The 12,345-nt window shown below is 37.3% G+C and overlaps 1 protein-coding gene across 2 annotated transcripts; it reads left to right on the top strand.

Moving 5' to 3' along the window:
- Positions 1-470: 470 nt before the first annotated feature.
- On the top strand, positions 471-11,709 carry LOC149847634 (pfkB-like carbohydrate kinase family protein). 2 transcript variants are annotated; one of them, XM_090010797.1, is made up of 11 exons: positions 471-781; positions 1,055-1,189; positions 1,684-1,761; positions 1,928-2,065; positions 2,824-2,926; positions 3,013-3,060; positions 3,192-3,289; positions 3,410-3,524; positions 5,567-5,649; positions 5,766-6,330; positions 11,277-11,709. In XM_090010797.1, the coding sequence occupies exons 1-11, from the start codon at positions 692-694 to the stop codon at positions 11,324-11,326; spliced, it is 1,503 nt and encodes a 500-aa protein (XP_089866923.1). In that variant the 5' UTR covers positions 471-691; the 3' UTR covers positions 11,327-11,709. The 2 variants fall into 2 exon arrangements, with proteins under 2 accessions (XP_089866923.1, XP_089867687.1); XM_090011561.1 differs by lacking the exons at positions 3,192-3,289; positions 3,410-3,524.
- Positions 11,710-12,345: the final 636 nt, after the last annotated feature.

The raw sequence follows: 12,345 nt of genomic DNA, 5'->3' as shown, positions 1-12,345 counted from the left end.
ACATTCTATAGAGTGTGAATGGTTGAAGTGTTTGGCTTGCCTGCAAGCAATAAGTCTAGATTTCAAATCTTATTGCTTACAGCATTGAAACAATGTAAAATTTTCCAAATGAGTCAGGTTGAGCTTGTCTCAATAGGTTTAGAGCTCAAATTCTAACATTTACAAATTTAAAAGCAATATGTCTTTTTTGTAAATGAGGCAGCTCGAGCTCGGCTTGTTTAACTTGGGCTCACCATGAGCTCAAGCTTGGCTCGGCTCCCCATAAGAATGAGCCAAGCTTGAACATCCTATATTCTCGGCTTGTTTGCCAGCCCTGCTTATTTGGTTCAAGCTTCTCATTGGTGTCTAATTTTTTAAGCTTTGTGTAAATCTTGATCGAATTGCACTAGTAAACCAAATCTAATTGGATTCTGCCATAGATTACCGAGTCCAGCCCGATTACGCAACCCATTATTCCAACTTCCAGCTACCTGTGATGCTGGATGCTGAGCGCGTCAAAGCAGCCCCAGCCAAGATTTTCTAGTGTTCTTGTTTTTTTTTTCTGGTTGGACTTTCAGTCCTTTCCTCCTCTTATAGTCTTATTCTCACCGTTCAAATCCAAGAGGAAAAATGAAGAAATCCAACTGGCTTTGATGGCATCACTCATAGGATTGCTCTTTCCCTGCACTCTCAAGCTTCTGTTTATACAGTCATGGATGAGCTCAGAAGGATCCAAAAAGGGAATACAACTTTTACGTTTCCATTTGAGCTAAAAGGAGAAAGAAGAGGGGAATCATCCTTGGTAACTTTGTTTCTAATACATGGAAATAGAATAGTGAAAGCCCATTTCTAAATCACCGTTTTCTGTGATTATGGAGAACTGTGAGGTGATCAGCATTCAACCATGGTTAACTAGACAGAATCAGGTTGAAGCCGATCTCTGTTGCTACCAAAACAAAACGAGTTCTTTTTCCATATTAGATCAAAATGAAATTTTATTTTGAAAGCAATGCAATTAGAGCGAATTTGAGGAGATAACAAATATCACCCCCTCCCAATCTTTTTTCCCCTTTAGAATCATCATCTTCCTTCCGGCAACAACGCCATGGCGAAGCGACGAGAATCTGATGAAGCTTTGGCTCTGACATGCTTTGAACCAGAAAATTCTCACCAAAGAAATGTTGCACTGCCAGCAACCGGCCCATCTCAGGTACATCTCTCTCTGTCTCTCTCTTGTTTGTGTCAGATCCAGTACACAAATCTTCGTTTTTAATCTGTTTCGAGAATCATCTTCTAATTGATTTTTGATGACTGAGTTCGGGAAAGATTGCATATAAGATTTAAGTTGAAACCAAAAAGTAGTGGGATGGGAATGGAAGAACTCTGTCTGATGATGGATAAGAAAAAAGAGGCTTGCATACTTATTGTCTTTAGATATTCTTGGTACTTTGTTACAACAGATTAGAACAAATCACTTGTCTTTCAAATAATAAGAGAAACCATATACAAAACGGTAAATTAGAAAGGCCATATTCTCATTGCATCAAGATTTGGCTAACTGCCTAAAACCTTGGAGTTTGTTTGTCATCTGGATTGTAAATGTGCCTCTTTGAAACCGTTTTTGCTTTCTAGAATAAGTTCAAAGATTTCTTTATTTGCCTATTTATCCCCGTGTACTTGACAAAATGAAGTTGATAGAAACAGATGTCTGTGCAAAGACGAATGCAGCATTTGTCTCGGCACTTGCTTCACATTCAAAAAGCTAAATCCACAGTTCATCAGGTGTGTTATCGAATTACTATATCTCGGTTTTTTACATGCATTTTTCTTGAATATTGGGTTCTTGTTCAACATTACATGTTTTGAACATGAGCTCGATAATGATCCATTCTCATTCCATACTTATTGTTTTTCGTCTAATACTTTAATCTTTTTGTTCTACAATCAGTTCCCCATCAGTGCAATTATGCAGAAAACTTCAGTCCTGAATTTAGATTCACCTCCTGTGGTTATTGGAGGGATGATTCTTGACATTCATGCGAAGCCATCTTCTGCTGTCAGAGCTGGAACGACAACCCCAGGCAAGGTCACATTTCTCTGTTTCATTTTTCTTTTTATGCTTTGGAAGAGCTCATTTCTGCATCTTTCTTTTCTTAATAGCATTGTTTTGCATGCTTTTGGTTAATGTTGTATGGGTTATACATCTTTGCTCCAATGTAAGTTGGCGCATTTTAAGTTGTGGTCTTTAGGTTTTCTTTATAGTTTCCACATTTCTTCTGTTATTAACTTATTAGTATACTAGTCAGCCATGTATGCATTCTTCTTATTTGTTAAATATCTAGCTTGTGAATGAATGAGGCAATGATTGGCTGTGTTCCCCCCCCCCCCCCCCCCTTCTCTCTCTCTTCCCCTGATCTTATCTCTCCTTATCATTTTTCTCACTAAAATAAACAACTTTATCATGATAGCAATGTATTTCATTACCATCTAGCTGTGACCGATGCTCAGGCCAACTTTTGCAGCTGAGGCCTCAAGGGTTGCTGTGGCCCTGTTTCGTTTGACAATACAGAAGCAACCTCATTGTGGTAGAACAGCTCCTTCAGTTTCATGCCCATTTATTTGGTCATGGATGAGCATGGTAGCATGCACTGCATATGGAAACATCTAAGGCATTGTAACGTGCAGATAGTCCACTTATCATTTATAGTATGAAGCAGGAAATATATTGCAGAGTTCTAAATTTAGTTTTTAAAGATTAGTTTCAACATTGTTTGGTAGGTTATGTGACTATATTTTCCTCAGTTTCATGGCAATATCTGATTTCTCTGTGTATCTTCTCTTCAGGTTAGCTTTGTCAAAGGGGGGGTTGCAAGGAATGTTGCTGAATGTATTGCAAAACTTGGAAGCAAACCTTTTATCATCAGTGTTGTCGGAACTGATGCTGCAGGTGCTTTTCTTATATTTCTGTCCTAATCATGTGCTAGTGAGAGAAATTTCAAATGGTAACAGTGAATGCCATTTTCTATCCTGAAGGAGATATGTTATTGGAGCACTGGAAATCTCTCGGCCTTTCTACAGCAGGTGAATTTAGGGATTCTCAGATTTTCTGGGGGATTATTTGGTTTTTGTGCTTATTCAACCAGAGGCAGATTATGATTGCATCTATTTTTTCTTTTTTGACAAAATTTTCTGTGTCCATTTGAAAAATGCAGGCATTCTTAAACGTGAAGGCATTGCAACGCCTGTTGTATCTAATGTATTTGACGCTGCTGGGGAAATAGCAGCAGCTGTTGCAGCTGTAGATGCAGTTGTAGGATGGTTCTCCTTTTAAACTGCAAACTTAGATAGGGTGTTTCCTCTCTGTTTAGGCATGAAATTACTGTGATGAAAATGGCCTACTGTGCAACAAATATGAAATATCTTGGTGCAGGAACTATTTTTGACACCAGAGTGGATTTCACTATTCAAGAAGGATATAATTTCTGCACCTGTTGTGATGATAGACGCAAATTTGAATCCTCTTGCAGTTAAAGCTGCCTGTCAGTGTATGTGTTGCACTCTTAGGTTTTATTTAACCATTTTACAATCCTAAATATAATCATCAAATTATCAAGACAGGTAATCTTGCCACCCGATAATGCAACACATGGTTGAGAGTGCTTAATATTCTGGTGCCTGGAGTTATCAAATTCTGTATTGTTTAACTGTGATAAATCCAAAGAAAACACATACAAGGTTTTGAAGGATAGCCTGCAGATCTTTTTATGAATGGGATCCAGATTTGACGACTTTTTCTGCCCTTATTAAGCTTGTGATGCAGTTGAGACTGTTGCCATTAATTTGTTTTACTTTTTCATAACTTTGGAGCTATTAATTCTTTCTTTCTTTTTCTTGTTGGTACAACAAGGAGCTTCTCTTTGTTATGTTGAAAAAATTCTTGGTGATGATGGAAAAAATATAAATTTTATTTTCTTAAAAAGATTTGAAGAACGAAAAAACCCACTAAAATTCAAGGAATTAAACTCCTTTTTTGGGGACTTCTTTTTGTCTTTGCTTTTTTCTGTGGAACCAAGCATCTTCATGGCGAAACCATGAAGCTCATATAGAGCACTTGGACGTGATTAGAAATGTGTGTGTATGCCTGCACGTGTACAGCTGTGGAGCAGATTATGTCTTCTTCCCTGCCAATAAAGCCCATGGTCCACACTAATGAGATCTTCAGTGCATTAAATAAAGTTTTGCCTTGTAGTTTCTCTCCTGCGAATATGATATCGATGGATGTCAAAACATATGATTCCCATCTTTTGTCACAAGTTGTAACTCTTATCATATCTATAACTTTATGTCATTTTTTTTTAAAGCTCAAGGATGGGTTACTTTTGCAATACAAACAGGAAGGACTGGTAAAAGGCAAGCAAATATTCAATTATGTAAGCTTGATGACAGTGAGTTTGAATACTCTCATTCTATATAAATGTCTGAAGAGGATATGTTATTTCATTTGTCAGCTAGAATAGAAAGGATCAAATGAAAGACCAAAACTGTTATAATATTTGTCAGCAAGAATAGAAAAGGTCCAACAGAATATTGAAATCATAGTGAAGAATTCATGAAAGAAGAGATTTAAAAATTAGTAGGACCAAAAACTTTGTGTTGATATAAATTTTCTGAGAAGGCAAATAAGCAGTTGTTATGGTCAATACAGATCTCATACGGCTGCAGTGAGATAAGTGTTTGCATTTATAGTTTGTTACAGAATAATATAATGAGTGTGTGGAGGTCATTACCAGTGGGATTATCATAGAATTGATAAGGTGGAAGCAAGCTAGTGGCATGCTATTTGCAAATGAGTGACTCATTGTTTGAAGGTTTACCTTTGCAAGACTGCATTAAGGTTTATGCTATTGTATGGTGTTGAGTGTTGGATCACAAAGGATTGACTGGAGATAGTTTTTATTCTTGAAATGCATATGTTCAGCATATGCCTAAAGGGCTGAAAAAAATACAAGAACAAGAATAGGCATGGGAGGGAAGATTTAGATGCGGCGATAATAAAAGTAGAAAAAAAATCACTTGGATGGTTTTGGAATTTGAACATAGAATATTGAGATTGTGGAGGATACTGAGATATATGTTGGAGGAACTAGGAGGGGATATTTGGAAGTAGTGACTAGGGGCGTCAGTTACTCTAGAATAACTCTTTATATAGCATTAGACAGGAATGGATCAAAATCTAATCCTTTACACTGGTTCCCTGTGTATGGGACAAGTTCTGATGATGATGCTGTTGGTATCTGCTTAGCAAAACATGTTAATAGAAATGGTAATATACTATGATATTTTAATTATTATAGTTATAAAAGTGGTTCATGTGTATTTCACCTTCTTGTTATACCATGTGCATTAAGAGTTTTAAACATGTTTTCCTCTCGTAAGTCATAACTATGAAAATCATCAGTTGCTTGAAATTCTATTTCTAGTTATTGTTAATGTCACAAGTATTAACATTATCTTGTATTTAACTCAATTTCATCTTTCAAACTTGTGTTTGTTCCTTCTTTTGTGTTGTTTTTTGTATCATTTCCAGTGGCAGCAGAATCCAATATACCAGTATGGTTTGAGCCTGTGTCTGTAACGAAATCAAAAAAAATTGAAAGCATTATTGATTATGTAAGTATTTACAATGTACAATTTTCGGTTTTTTTGTTTTGTTTTATATATCTTGAAGTTCCTGTGATACAGAATTCTTGAAAACATGGAGCAACTTTTTGGAAACACATTTGCAGGTACAATTTATTTCACCCAATGAAGATGAGCTTATTGCCATGGCAAAAACTTTGTCCTCTGGAGATGCATCACATTCATTTCAAACAGGAGAAAATGCAAGATATAGCCATTCAACTGAAACTCTTTTCCAATTTCTGAAACCAGCAATTTGCGTATTGCTAGAAAAGGGCATTGAAGTAATTCTTTTGACTCTTGGGTCAAATGGTGTATTCCTCTGTTTTAGGGATTTGCCTGATTACAATATAGGCAATGTCGAGCACTCAAAGGCCACTAGTTTTAAGAGGGGCCTATATGAACTTATGACTTCAAATCATCCATGCCCATATGAGGTTGCGCTGAAGGCTGGATGGAGTAGCTCGCTTAATGTGTTGCATTTCCCTGCTCTCCCTGTTTCAGTTGTGAGGCTTACAGGTGCTGGTGATTGTTTGGTTGGTGGTATTCTGGCATCTCTGTGTGCTGGTCTGGATATTCTGAAGAGTACTGCTGTCGGTATTGCAACTGCTAAAGCGGCAGTAATGACAGAAATGAACGTTCCTTGTGACTTCTCTCTGATCACTATTACAGGTAGGCCACCATATGTGAATTAATCCTCCTCTGCTTGGAACGAATATTTTATATACATATAGATGCTATTTTTGCCTCTCTCTCTCTCTAAAAAAAGTACACATCAAGGCCTTGGGTATAAGTGCAGCCTGCCTTTGCTTCACATTGTGCTATTATTACTTTCGGGAGCTTATGGTAAATATTGTTAATGTTGCCTAACGACTAGCTGGTCAACCAAGTTTGATGAAAAATAAAAATACAAAATACAAAAATAGTCATTTAAATAATGATTAAAAAATAAAAAAAAGATTAAAATAACTATTCTACCCCTAAAAGTATCTTTAAGTAAACTTTATTTACAAAATACCTAAGCTAAAGACTAAATACCCAATAGGTATATCGGAGGTCTATCTTGAATACAACAACAACAACTACGCCTTCGTCCCAAAACAATTGGGGTCGGCGATATGAACCAAAAAAGAAAATCATTCTGGGTCTTCCACATGAATCCTTCTCCTCCAGTCATTTTTATCCAATGCCATGTCCTCGGTGAGGTTCAAAGCATTCATATCCTTTCCTATCATCTTCATCCAAGTCTTCCTAGGCCTACCCCGACCTCTTTTAACTAATATATTTTCCCATTTCTCCATCCTTCTAAGTGGAGCATCATTAGGCCTTCGCCGAATATGTCCAAACCATCGTAAACGATTCTCTCTCATCTTATTTTCAATGGGTGCAACGCCTACCTTCTTACGTATCTCCTTGTTTTGAATCTTATCTTTTATTGTATTTTTACACATCCATCTAAGCATACGCATCTCAGCTACACTCATTTTTTGAATATGATGTCTCTTGGCAGCCCAACATTCCGTACCATATAGTAAAGCAGGCCTAATAGTCGTCCTATAAAACTTTTCCTTCAACCGCAATGGCATTCTACGATCGCACAACACTCCAGTTGCACTTTTCCATTTCATTCACCCAACCTTTATCCTATGATTTACATCTCCATCAATTTCTCCATACTTTTGAATGATAGATCCCAAATATTTGAAACAATCATCCACCGGTATTTCTTGCTCACCAAGCTTCACTACACTCTCATCACTACTTCGTTGCTTACTAAACTAACATTCCATATATTATGTCTTACTCTTACTCAACTTAAAACCTCTTGCTTCCAATGTCTGTCTCTATAATTCTAACTTAGCATTAACCCCAGCTCTAGACTCATCAATCAAAACAATATCATCAGCAAACAACATACACCACGACACATTTTCTTAAATTGATCTCGTAAGCTCATCCATCACTATAGCAAATAGGAAAGGGCTTAAAGCAGATCCTTGATGTAACCCAACCGTTATAGGAAAATTGGTTGTCACCCCTTCACAAGTGCGGACATTGGTTACTACCCCTTCATACATATCTTTAATTATACTAATGTACTTGAGAGAAACACCTTTCTTCATCATTGTCCACCAGAGAACGTCCTTAGGTACTCTATCGTATGCCTTCTTCAAATCAATAAAAACCATATGCAAATCTTTGTTCCTCTCTCTATATCTCTCAATAAGTTGTCTAAGAAGATGTATAGCTTTCATAGTTGATCTTCAATGTATAAAACCAAATTGATTCTCCGATATCATGGCAACCTAACCTAGACTCAATCACCCTTTCCCAAAGTTTCATAGTATGACTCATGAGTTTTATACCACGATAGTTTGTGCAATCTTGTATATCACCCTTATTCTTATATAGAAGCATCAAAGTACTCTTCCTCCACTCATTAGGCATCTCATTTATCTGCCAAATCTTGTTAAAAAGATTTTTTAACCATTCTAAACCTTTCTCTCCCAAGCATTTTCAAGCCTCGATAGGTATACCATCTGGGCCAACTGGCCTTTTTTATTTCATTTTCTTCAAAGCCTCTGCAATTTCTTCCTTTTGAATCTTGCGCATGAAGTCACGATTCATCTCATGAAAAGGAATGGAGAAGTCTCCAAGATCCTGAGCATGACTTCCATTAAATAGCTTATCAAAATAATATTTTCATCTCTCCTTAATCTCCTCATCTTTGACTAAAACCCTTTGTGTTTCATCTTTGATACATCTAACCATACCCAGATCCCTCGATTTTCTATCTCTCATCTTTGTAAGCCTATAAATATCCTTCTCGCCCTCTTTGGTATCCAACTTGTCATAAACCTCCTTATATACCTTATTCCTCGTGTTTCAAACTACTTTTTTAGCTTCCTTCTTTGCTATCATATACTTCTCCAAATTCTCATTATCACGACTCTTACTTAGATTTTTATAACACTCTCTTTTAACCTTAATAGCTAATTTGACATCCTCGTTCCACCATGATATATCCTTACCTAGCGGTGCACCGCCTTTAGACTCACCCAATACCTCCTTAGCCACCTTTCTCATGCCACCCGCTATCTTATTCCATATTGATTCTGAATCCTCCTCGAGACATCAATCAACTTCCTTAATACCTGTTCTACAAACATTCCTTGTTTAGCTCCTTTCAGTGCCCACCACTTAATTCTAGGATCTATCCTATGTCTATCCCTTTTGCGGCATTGTCTAATTCTAAGATCTAAAATTAAGACTCTATGTTGTGTAGCTACACTTTCTTCCGGTATAACCTTACAATCGATGCAACAACCCCTATCTCTTTCTAAGTAGGAAAAAATCTATTTGACTCGTATTAATCTCACTTTTAAATGTTATTAGGTGAGACTCCTTCTTCCTAAACCAAGTGTGTTTGCTAAGATCATATCATAGGACAAACCAAAATCTAAAATTCTTTCTCCACTTTTGTTTCTTTCTCCTATACCATAGCCTCCATGGATACTCCCAAATCCATCCCTACTAATGCCTACATGTCCATTAAGGTCACCGCCGATGAAAAGCTTTTCTCCATAAGATATCCCTTGTACTACTTCATCTAAATCTTCTCAAAATTGACGCTTAATGGAATCATCTAAACCTACTTGAGGTGCATAAACGCTAATAATATTAATAATATCCGTACCTAATACTAATTTAATAAGTAAAATCCTATCACTCTTCCTACGGACCTCAACTACATTATCTATAAACTCACGACTCATAACAATCCCTACTCCATTCCTATTTCTATTTATTCATGTATACCAAATCTTATATCCTCAAGGTTTTATCACTTTTGCTTTCTCACCTACCCATTTGATCTCTTATAGACATAAAATATCAATCTTTCTCCTACACATAACATCTACTAACTCTACCAACTTACCAGTTAAAGACCCTATGTTCCAAGTGGCTAACCTAATTTTATGGTCTTGGACTAACTTCTTTACCCCCACCCGTCCAACAAGGTGAGGGAACCCTTGCCTATTTGACACCACACCCGGCCGCCGGTGTGACGCGTCGCTTCTGGGCGACGACCTTGCCTATTTTAAGGTTTATCTTGAATACAAAATAAAAATACAAAAGCAGTACCAATAAGCATAGCTAGGTATAGTTAGTTTATACGATATTACATATACTTTAACAGTCACATCCCTGAATGATAAGACTCGTGCTAACAAGGTATCGTGTAGAAGGAATGGTAGGATGAGGAAGATGAGATGGAAAGCAGAATAGAAGCTGAAGTTAACATAGTTGTGGAGAAAAGAGCAAGGCTTCATAACTAATGCTTCTCCATAAACGAGAGAGAAATTCTGCTATCATGTTGCCTCTATTAAGGCACAACATATAAACTCTCAGTATGTCTTCAACTTATTGGACACTAGTACAAGTGCTGCTGTAACAAACAATAAGAAGCACATTCTCTTCTGCTGTCATTGGCGGGGACTTCATGAAATGCTACATTCTCGAATAGCAGTTAGACCAAACCTCATTTCATTGAATGGCAGTTGGTAGATTTCGCAATTAAAATGATCCATGTGAATAAATGCAATGAGATCACCCAAATTTCTTCTGTCAGTCTATCGTCTTTCATGTTAGTGATGCATCTTTTCATTGTGAACTTTTAGATATCCCTTGATACCAAATAGGTTTTGTAACTAGCATAAGTGTTCAGTTTAAGCTGTCACTCTGAGATATTGATGAAGTATTGCAGGACTGCTCAATATCAACTGCTGCACCTTTTGCTTCGACATGAGGGATTACCGCCGAGATTCATTTCGATAATACTGACCTATCAACAATGATCTGGGAGTCTTGCTCAAATTGTCTGATGGATCTTTCACTGCTAAGCTCATCTTGAAGATGAACCTAGAAGTCTGAGACTTCTTGCTCTTTATTTACCAGAGTGGAAGGATTTAATTTGAGTATCTTTGTCAAATTTATTCCATTAACTATTATTCCTCTTTGGTCTACAGATTCCTATAAGATCTCTCCAGAAGGCTTCAGAGATCTATGTGATGCATGGAATCATGTAGGATAGGGACAACAAAGTGGAAGTGAAAGATATAGATTTATGTGTTGTTTCAGATTTTCCCCCTAGAGTGAAAATAAAGGGCCAACACCGAGTGTGGTCATGTACTCTGGTAGTCTGGGGTGCTGGGAAAGGGTGGACTGGGTGCTGTCCTAACCTTCTGCCTTTCGTATGAAGTGGCAGCTCTCAAGACTAACCCTTTCATGCTGACAGCCTGAGCACTTTACCACTGTACCAAGCAGTTGCCCTTACCTCCTAGAATGAAACTAAACCAAAAAGAAAAAGAGAAATTTTCATCTGAAAATATGCGATCATTACCGATTATAGTGAGAATCATTATGCAGAGAATCTAAAAGGCATATATCATTTGTTTGAATACAATATTATTCTCATTATTTTATTGGCTGCAGCAGGTCATCATTTATGCTCTAGTTTAAATTCGGTCTTTCAGTCAGTTGATGCAGCTAGTGAATGACAACTGTCACGCTTATCCACTAATTCAAATGTGGTTTTTGATGCCCTTATTCTGTAGATGATGCAAAGACCACGTTCCTTGCGGCAAAAAAGATGACATCTTTATAGGAGAGGAATGAGAACATAAATGCAAGTGTTGTGGCTGAATTACTTCCAAGTGTGAGGTACTTCAACTTCATCAGCTGCGCTGGACACAATAATTTGTGAAAAATAGTTGTACTGCAGTAGTTTGTTGCATGGCTGATTTATGTTACGCTGCTCTGCTCTCATTTCAAGCATTTCTCCATCCAAGCATCCTTGATTAAGGTGACTACCCTTAACTATTTATTAAGTGTGCGGTTAGTGGAGTTTTTTCTTTTTGGGACAATTTTTTGTTGAACTAAAGATGTATGGCTTGGTTTCCACATTCAAGTTCTTATAATCATACCACACAGCTGCCACCCATTTCTTTTAGCTAGATTGTGTACCTCTGTTGGTGCAGAAATGACGCTTCTGTGCTGGTTAAGTTTTCAAATGATTTTCTTCATCTTGTGGAATGTGTCACCGCTAACTTTTGATTTTTTTTTATTCCTATACAATAAAAGATAAGATTCGGAACGAAGAGATACGTAAGAAGGTAGGTGTTGCACCCATTGAAAATAAGATGCGAGAGAATCGTTTACGGTGGTTTGGACATATTCGGCGAAGGCCTAATGATGCTCCAGTTAGAAGGTTGGAGAAATGGGAAAATATATTAGTTAAAAGAGGTCGGGGTAGGCCTAGGAAGACTTGGATGGAGATGATAGGAAAGGATATGAATGCTTTGAACCTCACCGAGGACATGGCGTTGGATAGAAATGATTGGAGGAAAAGGATTCATGTGGAAGACCCAAAATGAATTTCTTTTTTGGTTCATATCGCTGACCCCAATTGTTTTGGGATGAAGGCGTAGTTGTTGTTGTTGTTTGAATCGTCGGTTGTAAGCTTCTGTTGAAACTTGAAAGACCGATTTGAATAGCTGCAAAACTTAGAACTCTGGTTCTGATAAATGAGGATTATCGACAAAATTTTGACTCTTTCCCTGTTATTGTGTTTCGCCTGATCCCTGTTGGCCATCTAGTGGCAGTTGATAGAAGAGGAAGGAAAAA

This window comes from Nuphar pumila, chromosome 1, assembly GCF_984573655.1.
Source record: "Nuphar pumila chromosome 1, dmNupPumi1.hap1.1, whole genome shotgun sequence".
NCBI lineage: Eukaryota > Viridiplantae > Streptophyta > Magnoliopsida > Nymphaeales > Nymphaeaceae > Nuphar > Nuphar pumila.
Note: the sequence above shows the minus strand (reverse complement) of the source record. Positions and strands in the feature narration are given on the sequence as shown.

Coding starts and splice junctions, on each gene's coding strand:
- LOC149847634 (XM_090010797.1), top strand. CDS start 692: ATGGATGAGCTCAGAAGGATCCAAAAAGGGAATACAACTTTTACGTTT. Junction 3,525..5,566: donor AGTTAAAGCTGCCTGTCAGT/GTATGTGTTGCA, acceptor TATCATTTCCAG/TGGCAGCAGAATCCAATATA. Junction 5,650..5,765: donor TTGAAAGCATTATTGATTAT/GTAAGTATTTAC, acceptor ACACATTTGCAG/GTACAATTTATTTCACCCAA.